General features: G+C 44.8%; 1 protein-coding gene across 6 annotated transcripts in view; it reads left to right on the plus strand.

Annotated features, from left to right (window-relative positions):
• PKD1L3 (polycystin 1 like 3, transient receptor potential channel interacting) overlaps positions 1 to 15,600 on the plus strand; it is a 60,586-nt gene that overhangs the window by 13,127 nt on the left and 31,859 nt on the right. For all 6 annotated transcript variants that reach the window (XM_087870563.1, XM_087870562.1, XM_087870565.1 and 3 more), the window contains 11 exons: positions 378 to 602; positions 2,713 to 2,844; positions 5,085 to 5,261; positions 5,761 to 5,888; positions 5,983 to 6,109; positions 6,762 to 6,890; positions 7,225 to 7,456; positions 9,469 to 9,686; positions 12,402 to 12,632; positions 13,764 to 13,865; positions 14,103 to 14,281. In XM_087870563.1, the coding sequence (XP_087726689.1) occupies positions 378 to 602; positions 2,713 to 2,844; positions 5,085 to 5,261; positions 5,761 to 5,888; positions 5,983 to 6,109; positions 6,762 to 6,890; positions 7,225 to 7,456; positions 9,469 to 9,686; positions 12,402 to 12,632; positions 13,764 to 13,865; positions 14,103 to 14,281 (1,880 nt within the window). The remainder of the gene's footprint in view (positions 1 to 377; positions 603 to 2,712; positions 2,845 to 5,084; positions 5,262 to 5,760; positions 5,889 to 5,982; positions 6,110 to 6,761; positions 6,891 to 7,224; positions 7,457 to 9,468; positions 9,687 to 12,401; positions 12,633 to 13,763; positions 13,866 to 14,102; positions 14,282 to 15,600) is intronic.

Raw genomic sequence — 15,600 nt, forward strand, 5'->3', positions numbered from 1 at the left:
TCCTTTCATCTGCTTACTCTTATTACTCTTACTTAATACATAGTGTAATTTGCCTCCACTACTAAAATGGAGGCTCCATGGGGGCAAGAACTTAGCTTATTTTGTTCATTGCTATATCCCTGGTTCCCCAGAACACTGCCTAGTATGTGGTAGATGTTTAATTATAATTTATTGAGTGGTTGATAATAAATACACTAAATTGTGAGTCTTAGGGTAATACAGTATGCCACTTTTTCAAAACTGAGCATGGATCTTTTTGAGAGAAATGCCCATTAATATCTTGCGGGACGTGAGAGTGCCAGAATAATTTTGGAAACGCTGCCTTAATTTTCAGTTGGTAAAATCAGATTCAGCCTCTTTCTTTATGTGCCTTTCAGTCCAAGACCCTGTGTCATCCCATCAGCCCATTTCCTTCAACGCTACCCAAAGTCACACGGCACGTCCTGGCAGTGACCTCGGCGCCCACCAGCCCACCTCTCCCTGGCCCGCCGGCACTCACCCGGCAAGCTCTGGTAGAGGTGACCCCAAGCCCCAAAGAGGACTCCCAGGCGGAGGTCTTCACCACTCACCTCCAAACATCACTGCAGGATGCATCTGATCAGGTAAATGTAGAAAACCGGGGTCAACCTGGGGACCTTGTGACCCTGAGAAGGTACTTCTGTCCTTCTATTTTGGTGATGCCTCGAGAAGAGCCGTGTAAGGAGGGGGCCTAGTTCACCCTCTCCCTCTGAGCAAAATCTCCCTCAGGGTGCCTGACAGACGAGCACGTGCCCCAGTGACAAGCAGGCACTGAGCGAGTCCATGGAGACAGTCCACAATGGGTTCCATACCCGCTTCAGGATTTCAATGTCTTATTTTTATTTGCTGCTCTTATATTTAGTGCTTCAGACGGGGAAGAAGTTTTGTCCACCCGCCACAATTTTCTGGCAGTGGCACACCCTTCTGGACTGTTCTTCCTACTCACCATCAGTGCTCCTTTCCCCTTTGTTCCCTTTCCCTCCACAAATTTCGGAAAAAGCACAGCCACTTTGATCATGTTGACTGAAGAAAATCATCCTGTTTCTCCATATATATATATATATATATATATATATATATATATATGATTTTTTTTTAGCACAAGCCCTACTTACTTGCGATCTAACATTTCTTTGCTAGAAGATAATCCTGTTTGTGTTGGTTCTGCTTCCAGCAGGAATTGAAACTAGATGTTCACTACTGTTTCAGTCAGCACTGTGTTCTCTTGGCAGAAAAACTGATCTCCAGTAGGTTAAACACAGAGTGCTTTGTTTTCCTTAAATAAAGAGAAGTCTGAAGTGTAGAAGGCCTACAGATAAATTATTAGAAACATAAAGAGAACTTATCAGCGTTGCTGAATACCAGATCAATATACTAAAGTTAATTGTACTTTTACTTAGCAGCGGCAATCAGAAAATTAGATTTTTTTTTAAGATAGAACAGCAGGGGCTCCTGGGTAGCTCAGTTAACCGTCTGACTCTTGATTTTGGCTCGGTCATGAGCTCAGAGTCCTGAGATGGAGCCCCTCGTTAATGGGCTCCGCTCTCAGCAGGGAGCCAGATTGGCATCCCCTGCCCCCCCCCACACACACAGGGTCTCTCCCCTAAAAAAAAAAAAGAGTGTCAAGTACCGGAGTAAATCTAACCAAAGATGGTAAAACTTGTATGGAGACAACTATAAAGCTTTATTACGAGCCATTAAAGAAAGGCGTAGTAAGTGGTGAGATCTGCCGTGATTCAGCCCCGCTCTAAAACATCAAATCAGCCGTCCTCGGTGTCCTTCCTGGCTATGCTTGGATGGCGTTATATACAACCCGACCTCCCCTGGAAGCATGCGGTTGGGTGGCAGCTGGGTCTCACTCATACCTTTATTCCTGCTTATTTACTCCTTGGTCCCAAAGTGTGAACCCAAACTGGGTGGTTCTCAATTCTAAGATCATTCTGTAACCGGTCTAACCTCCTACAAACCCTGTGAATTACAAATAACTTTATTCAGTTGTATGGCCTGCAAGGGCTGGATCGTGACTGACTGGAACGGCTCTAACTTCTGAGCCCAGCTGCACACAGTAGGCATTTAATAAAGATTTACTGAATACTGACTGAATTAAGCTGCAATGGGCTATTCTTTAGAAATGGCAGTAAGTAGCTGGTGTAAACAGAGATTATCTCAGGGCAGGGCTTCCCGTTCAAAAGTAGTGGCCTCTTAAAGTTTTGGGACCACATCCAGAGTTCTGGGTTTGTTTGCTCAGAATTCCTGCCTCCCACCTCCTGCCGTGTGGAATTTCAAGTACTCCCTTCTTGAACATGAACTCTTGCATCAAGGGACATAAACCAGTGGGAAACCTGAGGCGATAAGCATAGTTCTGAATAGAAAAGTTTTTGTTGTTTTGATTTCCAGGTGTTCCCTCACTTTTGATCGTGGCCATGAGATTTACACCTCTCTTATAAATCTTATTTCCGGACCCATCCGTCCCTGTATCAATCATCGTATGACCTTTGTGTCTATTCCTCTACTCTGTGAAAGAGATGGAAACTCTATCCATTTGCAGAGAAGCTTCTGAAAGTAGTAACTATTACGGGGAGCCTGTGATTCGTCGAGTTTGTCATGTCAACTCTTGTTAAAACAATGTCTCAAACTACTTCAGTGCAGTCATTTTCTGTAAATAATTTTGGCAAAATTCTTTGTTCCCAACAGGTCGTAGATGAGATAGGGGGGAACTTGGGCAAACCGACTGACGGTTTGCAGCCTCACAGCAAAGTACAGACAGCTTGCGAGATGCTCCAGAAACTGACAGCCTTTATCCCAGGATTTTCTAAGTCCGCTCAGGTAAGCAGAGGGCGATCGGGAGGAGATGAGGTATGAGAGAGGGGGAAGCGAAACAGAGAAAAAGTATGTAAAGCAGAAAATACAAACCTGGAGATGGTGCCCTGTGCGGAATTTAGGCTTACGAACTATTGTGTAGAGACTCGATGCAGCATTTAGCCAGCGTACTTGTACCTTTAACTCTGAAGATTGAGAATAAATTAATCAGTAATGACCTTCTCAGATATGCGGTGTTTCTTTTGTTCATTTATCTGGTTGCTGCCTCTGTTATACATTTGTTAGACATCACGGGAGACAAGTAGATCCACTCCTTGCCTGAGATAGAGCAGTTCAGCTTTGAAACAGACCTCGGCCTTCAGTGCTCCAAGATATTTACCACTGTGGCTGCCCCATTTGCCAGGCCATTCCCAGTAATTATTTGTGCCCACATAAGTAAATTAAGGAACTAGGATTTGTGAGAATTTTCATTTTTTCTTTTCCATGTCCTATATTTTCAGATATTCTGCAATAGGCCTGTAAATGTAATCTGTGCCGGTTTATTTGGGCCCCTTTTTTTTGAGAGAGAGAGAGAGAACACATGTGAGGGTGGGTGGGGGGTGGGGGCAGAAGGAAAGACGGAGAACCTTAAGCAAGCTCCATGCCAGCACTGAGCCCTGATGTGGGGGCTGGATCTCAGGACCCTGAGACCATGACCTGAGCCCAAATCAAGAGTCAGGAGCCTAACCGACTGAGCCACCCAGGTGCCCCATTTGGGCTTCTTAATTCCAGAAATAATGCATGCTTGTTATTTAAAAATCTGAACAAAAGCATATAAAGTTCTAAAGCAAAAGCCCTGACCATCTTTGTCCTTCTTTCTAATGCCATTCTCTAGATGTAACCGCTGTTATCAGATTATTATTAATTTGTCGTGCATATCCTGCCAGACATTTTTCTGTGCATAGAGAAGTTTGTCATTTTAACAAAAATGGGGTTAAAGTATACGAATTTTTCAGCCCCTTGATTTTTATTTAATCCTGTCATGGATATCTTTTTGTCTCAGTACATTTAATGAACCAATAATTTTTCATGTGCATTTAGACACTTTTCTTTTGTCTACTCTCGAAATAGCAAACCCATGAACATCCATGTCCCTACGTCACTAAGCACTTATGCAAATTTTTCTGTGGAATTGAGTGCCGGAGGTAGAAGTAGGGGCTTTTGCATTTTCAATAGATGACAAAATTGTCTCTCAAAAGGCACTGTTTTGGGGCGCCTGAGTGGCTCAGTTGGGCTTCTAACTCTTCATTTTGGCTCACATCGTGATCTTGGGGTCGTGGGATCAAACCATACTGAGCATGGAGCCTACTTGGGTTTCTCTTGCTCTCTCTGCCCCTCCCCCCACTCTCTCTCTTCTGAATAAATAAATAGGCACTGTTTTACGTCCCTACCAACCTTTGCCCCACACTCTCCCAATTTCAAAGGCAAGAAAAGAGAAGGAGGAGGGAACATTTTACTGATTACTAAGGCAGTTGGACATCAATGCGTGTGTTGACTGACCGTGTGTATTTCTTCTCTCAATTGCTTCTTTGTGTCTTTTGTCCATTTTCCGCCCAATGTGTTGTCATTTTTTTTTACATGTTTGTAAGAGAGCTTTATTTATTATTGCTGTTGATCTTTTGTTGTACATGTTGCAGATATTTTGTGCCCAGGTCTTATTTTTAATTTTGTCTATTGGATCTTTTTCATGCAGAAGTTTTTAACAAATATTACTTTGAAAACAAAAACATTTCAAAACCAAAATAGTCATACTCACAGTGGATAGTCTGTCAATTTGCTTAACCATCTTACTTGTTTTGCATGAGAACAACCTACCGAAAGGAGAATTGGGGTTTTCTGTTTCATTTAAAATTTTTCTTGTTCTCTATGTTAAGTCAATCTTGAAGGCTTTTGAGGCATAGTCTACTCAGTGTTCCAGCCAGTACTGCTCTTTCCCTTTTTATAGCTTAGTTTAGTGAATTAACTGTTTGATCTGCTTACCACTCCAGGAGGGTTCTGTCCATTCCTTAGAATAACATGAAATACAGATCCTCCCTATAGGTCATATGTAATACATTTTCTTTTCCTTCCAAGTTGTAACAGTGCTTTTTATAAAAATGTGTTTGAGATGCCTAAAGAACATCGAACTTCTGATAAGAAGAACTCAAATAAATTTAAAACAGGCAGAAGCAGCTCAAGGATGTGTGTTTGCTTTCTAAAACTCCCAGGTCAATGTCCTCAATCCCCTTGTTGACCTGAATGAGCAGTTACCTGAGAGGGCATTTGAGGGCAACAGCAGTCGGGACTTTGAAAACCCCATCACTGTCTGCCTCATTCACTCCGTCGGCAATGTCATAGAAGCTGGTGAAGCCGGTCTGCAGAGATCCAAGCAGGACATTGAGCAGGTAGGTATAGGAGATGCTGGTGTTGAACTCCTTTTAGAAACTTTTTAATCTTGGGGCACCTGGGTGGCTCAGTTGGTTTAGCGTCCAATTCTTGATTGGCTTAGGTCGTGATCTCAGGGTCATGAGACCGAGTCCAGCATCGGGCTCTGTGCTGGGTGCAGAGTCTGCTTGATATTCTCTCTCCCTCTCCCTCTGCTCTTTCCCCCACTTGCACGCACGCAGACACTCTCACGAATAAATAAATCTTAAAAAAAAAAAAAAAGGATTCTCCCTCTGCCTTTCTCTCTCTCCCTCTCTTAAAAAAAAAAAAAAAAAAAAAAAGTCCAGGGCAGCTTATATCATGGGACAAAGAAATATGTCTTTGGGTGGCCCTCTTAGTTGATACGAAGGGTGTTGAGTTTTTAGCCAGACTGGAAGGACTTTCTCTGGGTCCTTTCCGAAGAATGTTAACTTTTCTTATGTTATCGTCAGGATCTTGAGTGATTCCTTATAAATACAGGTAGAAAATATGCTGGAAATGGCCTTGCTGGCCCTTGGGAAGATCCAGGAAGCGTTTCTACAGGAGAACGGGTTTTCTGAGTCGTTAGTGACTCTGACCTCTTCCGTTGCTACTCTGGTGCTGAGCAGGTAACAGAGGAGGAAGGGGGAGAGTTTCATTTTAGGTTTTTGATCTTTAGAAAACACACAGAAATTGGTTTCCCTTTAATTTCTCCTTCCTTAGCCAAAACATGTCAAGCTGGCCTCTGAGCTCCTACACTCTCCGGTCCCCAGCACCTGTGAGGTTGGGCTTTCCATCAGCCTCAGCTTTGCAAGAGCTCTTGAACAGACACCCAGGAGTTAATGTCCAAGTGAGTGTGAAATTGATTCTGACCCTAATGGAAATGGGATTGATGGCTGCAGGCACTTGAGTGCACCATGAAGGGGGTGCACCGTGAAATGTGAGCTCACCAGACCAAACGAGAGAAGGCTGCGTGCCCTGGATTTCTGTTCTACGATGGCAGGAATGGAGGCCTTAAAAATGATCCGTGGGGGAGGTTGGGAGCATTAAACAGACTTCTGGATTTGACAGTTTCTGTGTTATGGTTTGAATTGATCTCAACTCTTCACTGTGTATGTACAAAGCTGGGAATACTGGAATAAGTATTGACTCAATATATCAACTTAGCCATATTAGTATATTCTATTTCTTTCAGCAGTTACCTAACAAACAGAAGAAAGACTGATGCCTTATTCTGGAGAGTAGAATAACTTCCTAATAATCATGAATCCTCTGGGTATAAAGATGTAAAAAAAAAAATAATAATTCTGAGGATCCCAAGTAAATGACTCGTCTTTAATTCTTTCCCATATTATGTTCTAATGAGAAATATTATTTCATTCGAGGTAGTAGCAAGGGGAAAAATCCCAACATTTACTTTAATTTTTGATACCTTATTACCTATCAGGGTGTTATTTCTAAAGATTTCAGCAATGGATGAAATGGAGTTTTCTTATCTCTAGGTAACAGGACTAGCTTTCAATCCCTTCAGGGATTTTGATGACAAGAACATTGTTGGAAGCATCGGAAGTGTGTTGCTAAGCTCTAATCATAATTTTTTCCAAGTCGATGATTTAATGGAAGATATTGAGGTATGATTTGATTATTAGGGATTAAATAGGAGGGAATAGGATTTCTTGGAGAACAGGATGGAGGAAAGTCATTTGAGATTCGTGGCAGTGCCATTATTTGATTATTGACATCTTCACTCGGGAACTTCTGCAAGGAGGTTACCTTACCTTTAGGGGAAGGTGTTTTAGGTTTGAAATTGTATATTGTCCCTTAATCCCTGGCTGTGTGTTACCTATTAATGCTCAGGGAGGAAGACTTAGGAAGTTATATTCCATTATCACTAGAAAGGAGGCGGAAAGACATCAATGGATGGACCATCTTGAACTTGAAGATTGATTAACTGTCTCCTTCTAGATCATGCTGTGGAGAAATGTTAGCATGGAAATCCATCCCACCAGCCTCAACGTGAGCTCAGATCATTTTATTATCATGGTGAACATCACTTCCCTGGAGAAATCCCTGATCGTGTGCATAGAACCTGAAAGTCCCCTTTTAATGACACTCTACCTGGGGTTCCAGTATCAGCCTAACCACACCCACTTCGATCTGAACATCACCCTTCCAAAGAATCAGGTGTGGCAAAAAGGTAAAACCCCAATTAGAAACTTACTTTGAAATGCATTTTCTTCTTCTTCTTCTTTTTTTTTTAACTTTTTATTTTGAGGTAACTGTAGATTCTGATTCAATTGTGAAAAATAAAACAGATCTCATACATTTCACCCCGTTTCTCCTAATGGTGACATAACTACAGCGTTGTATCCTAACCAGGAAATGACACGGATACAGTGCCTTGACCTCATTTGGATTCACCAGTGTTGCGTGCACCTGTGTGTGTTTATTCTATGTAATTTTACCACGTGTAAATATACGTGACCATGAAATGCATTTTTTAAAAAGATGGATTGTGGAATGGATCAAGATCTGTATGTGATAAAGCAAATTTAGCAAATTGTTTTTTTTTGGTTTTTTAGGTTTTACTTAAGTGATCTTCACACCTCATGTGGGGCTCAAACTCATGACCCTGAGATCAAGAGTCGCGTGGTCTTCTGACTGAGCCAGCCAGGTGCCCCAGTTTTAGTAGAGAGTTAATTATAGAATCTATCCAGTGATTATTTGGGTGTTCACTCTGTAATAGTCAACTTTTTGTGTGGTTGAACATTTCCATGATGTTGAGAAGTAAAATTCCAGCACAATGGGTTGTATCTATATTTCAAACTTTATTTCTAATCTTAGATTTGGGTAAGGACAGAGATGGCTCAGCAAGTCTTGGTGTAATATCAGACAGACTACACTGTAGCTTAGAATAGTTAAGAATTTCTGTGATACATAAGTAGGACCGAGATATACTTGACCGAAAAACATAGTCACTGGATTTCAACTTTAAATGTAGTACTGGGGACTAGGCGGATGGGTAACGGGGTGATGGACATTGAGGAAGGCGCGTGATGTGATGAGCACTGGGTATTATATAAGGCTGATGAATCACTGACCTCTACCTCTGAAACTAATAATATACTATATGTTAATTGAATTTAAATAAAATTATTCTAAAGCTAACAACAAAAATAAATGTACTGAGAAGTCTTAAAAGCTACCCTTTGCATTTAAAAAAAAAATGGGGTGTGGGAATCATCAGAATGGATAAAGAGTGTCATAGCCCTTCTGTTGTGGTCTTCCCGGGTTGAACGAGCTGCTGCTGGCTCTCGAGTAGGCCTCGCTAACACAGGAATGAATGGTGGCTTTTTAGGCGAGTCTTTCTCTTGGAGCACGTGCGGCAGCCCCTCCCACTACGGGGCTCCCAGATACAAAGCTCTCCTGCGCTACCGACAAGCTCTCTCGCGCTTCAGAACGTCCGCTCCGTTTTCCTTGCCAGTCTGGACGGTAACATGTCTGTTGGAGCTGGAAGGGATCTTAGACATCCTCTGGTCCAGAGTCCTTGTTTGAAAAGTGAGAAAACTAGGGAGATTGTGGGACTTGCCTTAGCCCTTCCCAGCCACCTGGTGACAGAGCCGGGCCGGGAATCAAGGCTCTTTCCTGGAACCAGTCCGACTCTTCCCATCCTTGCTTCGTTTGGGGGCTTCTTTTGTTAGCTAGGTCTCATAGCTACTTATTTTGATGGGTGACACTTTCACTTTTCTAAAACTCATAATACATTCTGATTCATTAGACCTTAATCTTCCTTTATCAAAAAAAAATACAATTTCTTATTGGAACAGGAGTAACCCAGATCCCCAGGTGGTATCACTGGTCATTTTCTTTAAAATGATTTGTGGGGTGCCTGGGTGGCCCAGTCACTTAAGCGTCTGACTCTTGTTTTCGGCTCAGATCATGATGTCAGGGTCGTGGGATCCAGCCCCAGGTCGGGCTCCACGCTCAGCACGGAGTCTGCTTGCGATTTTCTCTTCCTCTCCCTTGGCCCTTTCTATTCATGTGAGCTCGTGCTCTCTCTCTCTCTCTCTCTCTCTCAAATCTTAAAAAAATAAAGTCATTTATAACTCTAGGCTTAATCATTTCCCCATTTATCAAATAACCTAATGATAATACTACATGCTTCCTACGGAAGGTCCTAATGGTACTTTTGTCCCATTTAAAATGCAGCTAAGCGCCATTCTCCGTTCTCAGATGAGGAGTATACGTGGGTGCTGACTCCAGAGAGTCTGCGGTACGGGACCGGCACCTACCACATAACAGCCGCGTTGAATAAAAGCAAGGAGAGCGCCCGGCAGACGCCCACTCTGTTCTCAGTGGTGACAGCCGTCACACAGTGTTATTTCTGGGACAGCCACAACAGCACGTGGAAGAGCGGAGGATGCCACGTAAGCAGCAACGCCACTTCCTCTTTCTCTTCCCCCTGAGCTGGCGTGACATGCAGAGTATGTTACCTTGTTGGGGGGGTGGGCGCAGAAAGAAAAACCATCAGAAGGGAAATAAGTCAGCCTGGGAAAAAGGATCAGGATTGTGTGTAGCGGGCCAGGAGAGTGTGCCCTTTGGAGCAGGCTTATGCATCGTGTGTGTCATTTCTCTCTCAAACATTAGTCCAGGGTGAATCTGACAGGTCTAGATAAAATAAGCAATATGGAGAAGTTCTACAAGTACTACATACATTGTGGGTAAAAGGAAAGCTTCTTGCTTAATGAAAGAGAGCTTTTGTAAAAATAAGCTAACAGGCACCTGGGTCGCTCAGTCGGTTAAGCGTCTGTTTTCGGCTCAGGTCACGATCCCAGGGTCCTGGGATCGAGTCCCGCGTCGGGCTCCTTGCTCAGCGGGGAGCCTGCTTCTTCCTCTGCCTGCTGCTCCTCCTGCTTGTGCTCATGCTGTCTCTCTGGCAAATAAATAAAATCTAAAAAAAATAATAAGCTAGCAGATTCTTGTACATTCCAGGCTAGGTGGGAACTTTTCAAATTGTTACCTAGCTCCAGGTGTGTGCCCACTTTAAAACGGCGCTGTGCATTTTCACACCGGTGAATTTGTGCGAGCCCATCTGATTTAAGTCGTGGTTCAGTTGCACAAAGACCGTGGGGCAAGGTTCTGGAAATCATGAGGCTGTTCGTAAAAGAGCTAAGAGGGGGTCATTCACGTGGGAGAGGGAAAGAGCGTGCACTGGAAGGCACCTACACCATTCACGGCCTCAGCAGTACTTTCTGAAAGATCTGGAGTAGTGCCTCTCAAGCAAACCCTCTACCTGGGAGCCTGTTAAATGGCAGATTCTGCTGCAGTAAATCAGAGTGGGATCTGAGCTGCTGCCTTTGTACCAGGCTCCCAGGTGGTGTCAGTGCGGCCAGACTTTGAGTAGCAAGACTCACCCAGCAATGACCCCACTGCTCACAAAAGGCATTGGGCTGGTGGGGGAGGGGTTCCTGATTCCGCGAAGCCCTGTACAGCGCTTGGGCCCCGTGCAAGGAACAGAGCTGCACAGACCAGGATGAGAGTTCCTCCCAGGGCAAGAGATGGACCCGCACCCAGAACGTAACCTTTTGTTGTGGAAAGCAGTCAGTCATACTGACAATATTTCAGGCTTTTCATCTGCACCATCAAACGTGGAATTGGTACCTTCCATTTGATTTCTTGGTGACATTTTTAAAATATTTTTTATGAAGAAATGTTACAGCATATGGAAAGTTACAGGGAATAATATAATAAAAATGTTAAACCATGTTCAGCTCTATCACAAAGTATTGTGCTCTACGTAGTTAAGATTTTTTAAAATAAAACATTCAGGAATAATTAAAGCCCTTTTGGTATCCCTCAGTCTTTTTTTTTTTTTAATATTTTATTTACTATTTATCTAGAGACCATGAGCGGGGGGAAGGGCAGGGAGAGACAATCTCAAGCAGACTCCCCTCTGAGTGTGGAGCCTGACACGGGGCTTGATCTCATGACCCTGAGATCATGACTTGAGCAGAGATCAAGAGTCAGACCCTTAACCAGCTGAGCCACCCAGGTGCCCCTGTATCTCTTTTAGTCTCTTCTCCTTCCTCTCACCAAAGGGACCGCCTCCTGAGTTGGCACGCATACTCATTCTTCCAGCACGCGTTGGGCATCATCTGTGTGCCAGGCCCACGTCTGGGAACTAGAGTTACAGAGATGGACACGACAGCGTCCTCGTGAGCTTCTGTTCCCGTGAGGGAGACGGACAGATGCAGATGCAGGAGAGTTGTTTTGCCTGCTTTTGGTCTCTGTGTAAATGGCACCATCTGTACCATATCCTTCTCTAACTTGTATTTTTAAATTTTTTAACTTTTTATTTATTTTAAAGATTTTTATTTGACAGAGGAGGGAAAGAGAACGAGAACAAGCAGGGAGAACAGCAAGCAGAGGGAGAGGGAGAAGCAGGCTCTTTGCTCAGCGGGACACGATCCCAGGACCCTGGGATCATGACCTGGGCTGAAGGCAGATGCTTAACCAACTGAGTCACCCAGGCACCCCAACTTGTATTTTTTTTTTTTAAGATTTTGTTTATTTATTTGACAGAGAGAGGGGGAGAGAGAGACCACAAGCAGGGGGAGCAGGAGAAGGAGAAGCAGGCTCCCCACTGATCAGGGAGCTCGATGGGGAGCTCGATCCCAGGACCCTGAGATCATGACCTGAGCCGAAGGCAGATGCTAAACCGAGCCCCCCACACGCCCCCTTTAACTTGTGTTTTTCACTCAGCGTTTATGCACATTGCTCTGTCTATAGTAGTAGTCCGCTACATCTGTTTCTGCTGTTACTGAATAGGTCGTTTCCGATTTTTAGTTACGAGCAGTGCCAACAGAAACGTTCTTTCTCGTGTCTCCTTGTGCGCGTGTGCACACTTCCCCTCGGGCGTGTGTTCCGACCCGGAAGGACAGGGGTCGGGGGGCTCGTGCGGCGGCAGCTTTAGCAGCGGCAGCCGCTGGTCCCCTCGCTGCTTCCCCGGCCTACGCGCCCACCAGCAGTCAACATGCGACCCGGACACAGCTTTCCCTCTCAATTGCCCGTGTTTGTGTTTCGGGTTTGTCCCTTCCTTAGCACTCTGTTCAGTTAAATCAACGTCTTGATTCCCATCACAGGTTGGGCCGCAGAGCACAGTTTTGAGGACGCAGTGTCTCTGTAACCGCCTGGCCTACTTTGGCAGTGACTTCGTCGTTGTGCCCCGGACGGTGAACACTAAGGACACGATCAAGCTGTTCCTCCGCGTCACCAACAACCCTGTTGGGGTGTCTTTGCTGGCCAGCCTTTTCGGATTCTATTTGCTCACATGTGTGTGGGCTTGGAGAAAGGATCAAGCAGACACACAGAAGGTGATGAGACGTTGATCCCAGAACCTTTGCCGCACTGTCTGGAGTGTGTTGAACAAGATGGAAAATGCCTTGACCAGAAGAGGCTGGTAGCGTGGTACTAGGTGGCGTAGAAATCCAAGGGGACTTTTCTTAAGTTTCTCTTCATGTCTCCTATCTCAGGGCTTTGCAACTTAATGCTTTGTCTCCTTTTTTTTTTTTTTTTTTAGTGGAGGTTGAAGGCTCATGTGATTCGTTTGGGTTAGGAATCAGCCGGAACATCTAGAGAACTTAACCAAAATCAAATGCAAGTTTATCTCACTTTATACATTGGACATGAAAGGTGGAAGTGAAATGATAATTGCATGTAACTGCGATATGTAAGAAACCTGTAAGGAATCTCTGTTTGGAACAACAACAACAAAATCCCTTGACGACAGCCTCTTCTTTTTTTTTTATAAAAGGATTCATTTACTTATTTTAGAGAGAGTACACGTGCACGATGGGGAGGGACAGAGGGAGAGGGAGAGAGAAACTTAAGCATACTCTGCACTGGGTACAGTCCTGAGATCACGACCCTGAGATCACCCCCTGAGCTGAAACCAAGTGTCAGACGCTTAACTGACTGTGCCACGTAGGCTCCCTGATGACAGCCTCTTCTTAACTTCTATTGTGTAACATTCCTTATTTGTATGTTTTCTTACACTTGGAAATTCTACAATACACACCATCCATTTCTTTGTTGCTGTGGGTATACAGTTGCCAGTTTTAGTAAATAAAAATATAGGACACCCAGTTTAATTTGAATTTCATATAAATAGTGAATGCACTTTTAGTGTAAGTGTGCTCCCCGATGACTCATCGTTTATCTGAGATGCACACTTAACTGGGTATCCTCCATGTTGCCTGATAACCCTCCCTCAGTGGGAGGGAGGTGGGAAGATTTAGAAGCCCAAGACCTGATCAGCGGATTCTGTGACTATTTCATTTTAGAGCCATAAAGCCGGGCCCTCCAGTCCTCCCCCCGTTCCATCACTTAGGCCTGCTTGTTTACCTGCCACCCGCAAGTCACCCTTGCTTTCCATCGAGTTGCCAGAGCTGGAGCTCCTCCTGCTTCTTAGGTGAAGATCCTTCTTGCTTCTGCTTTTCCCGCAGGTGAAGGTCACTGTCCTGGCCGATAATGACCCCAGCTCTCAGTTTCACTACCTTCTTCAGGTCTCCACTGGCTATCGAAGAAAGGCCGCCACAACAGCTAAGGTTAATGAAATAAATGCTCTTCGCTCCTTGCTTCCTGTCCTCTAGCACGCGAGGTGCACTCTCGCCTCGTTAGGGCCGCGGGTCCCGGTTCTCTATGTCTGCAGAGCCCGCTGTGCTTGTCCAGCCCCCCAGAGACTTCATCTCAGTACAGTTCTGTCTCCCTCTTTCCCCTTAGGGATAAATTTAAGTGATCATGTTCAAATGTCCTGCATTTTATCTTTCCTTGTCGTGTTTTAGGTGGTTATCACCCTGTATGGATCAGAGGGACGGAGTGAGCCCCATCACCTTTGTGACCCTCAGAAGGCAGTCTTTGAGCGAGGGGGACTGGACGTCTTCCTCCTCAGCACTCAGTCCTCCCTCGGGGAGCTGCACGGCCTGTGGCTCTGGCACGACAATTCGGGGGCCAGCCCTTCTTGGTAAGTACTTATGTCGGGCGGCCTTGTCCTTCTCTGCGGGGCTGCAGCGATCTGGGGCGAGACCAGCATGCCGCCAGCAACACAGAACAGTCACTCTCTGGGCCAAATCGTAACAAATGACCAGTAGATTTAAGTTCCAAAGCATCTACAAAGGAGAAACCCTGGAGAGAAATAGGGAAAATTTACAATATGATTTTGTGTCGATGGTAAAGTGATAGATGATTTTTTTTCTTTTATTTTCATTTAATGTTGTCATGACTGTGAAGAAAAAATAACAATTTACTGCTTGAAGTGTTGTAAATGAGAAGTATCTCTAAACATGGAAAATATCTTTATTTTTTTAAAGATTTATTTGGGAGGAAGAGTGAGCAAGTGAGAGAGCACGAGCAGGGGTAGGGATGGAGGGAGAGGGGGAAGCAGACACCCCAGTGAGCAGGGAGCCCAACGCAGGCCTCGATCCCAGGACCCTGACATCATGACCCAAGCTGAAGGCAGACACTCAACTGACTGAGCCACCCAGGCACCCCAAAAAATATCTTAAGAGAGTAAGTTTAACAAATGACTCTTCACTAAATATACTTTGGGTCAAAATTAACAGCTTCAGAAGAGGGGAAAGGAGGGCAGAATCATGATGTGGGATGGGCCCCAGGGGCTTGCGAGGGAAAGGGTCCGTGATGAGCCCGTGAACCTGACGTACGTGAGGTCCACGTGATTCTGTTCTTCCTGCAGCCGCACTCAGAACGGGGGGAGGTGTGTGCAGAGAGTAATGATGACGTTAACTGAGGAGCAAGACGATTGGTTGGGGTTAGGAAAAAGGAAGGGAATGGAGTCGAAGGTCTAAGGTCCAGGGGCTCCGACAAATCACTTGCTGAATGTTGTCCGCCTGCACAGAGCATGCAGCCTGCCCAAACCCTTTAGCAACATGAGTCTGTCCCTGCTGCGCGAGACCACTAGGCCAGTCGAGTCCAGGCGTTCGCTTGCTGCTTCCCATCAGTTCAGGCATCTCCAAAGCACTTGTACACTGTCATTCCACTTTGATTTGTAAAGGCGAGTAACGTACAATGGGCACGTGAAGAGATGTGTAACGTCGGTAGTCATCAAGAAATGAAATTAAAACCACAGCGAGGGCACTGAACATCTAGTCTAGAATGACCGTAATAAAGTCTGACGGAATCGAGTTTGGGCAAAGTTGGGGGGCCTCTGGAACTCACACACCACGGGTGGGAGTGCACAGCAGTGCAGCCACGTGAACGGATGGTTTGGCAGGGCTTGTGAAGTTAGAGAGACAATTACCATATGACCCAGAGATTCCGCTCCTA

This window comes from Ursus americanus, chromosome 21, assembly GCF_024610735.1.
Source record: "Ursus americanus isolate L20-20 chromosome 21, mUrsAme1.1.p, whole genome shotgun sequence".
Taxonomy (NCBI): domain Eukaryota; kingdom Metazoa; phylum Chordata; class Mammalia; order Carnivora; family Ursidae; genus Ursus; species Ursus americanus.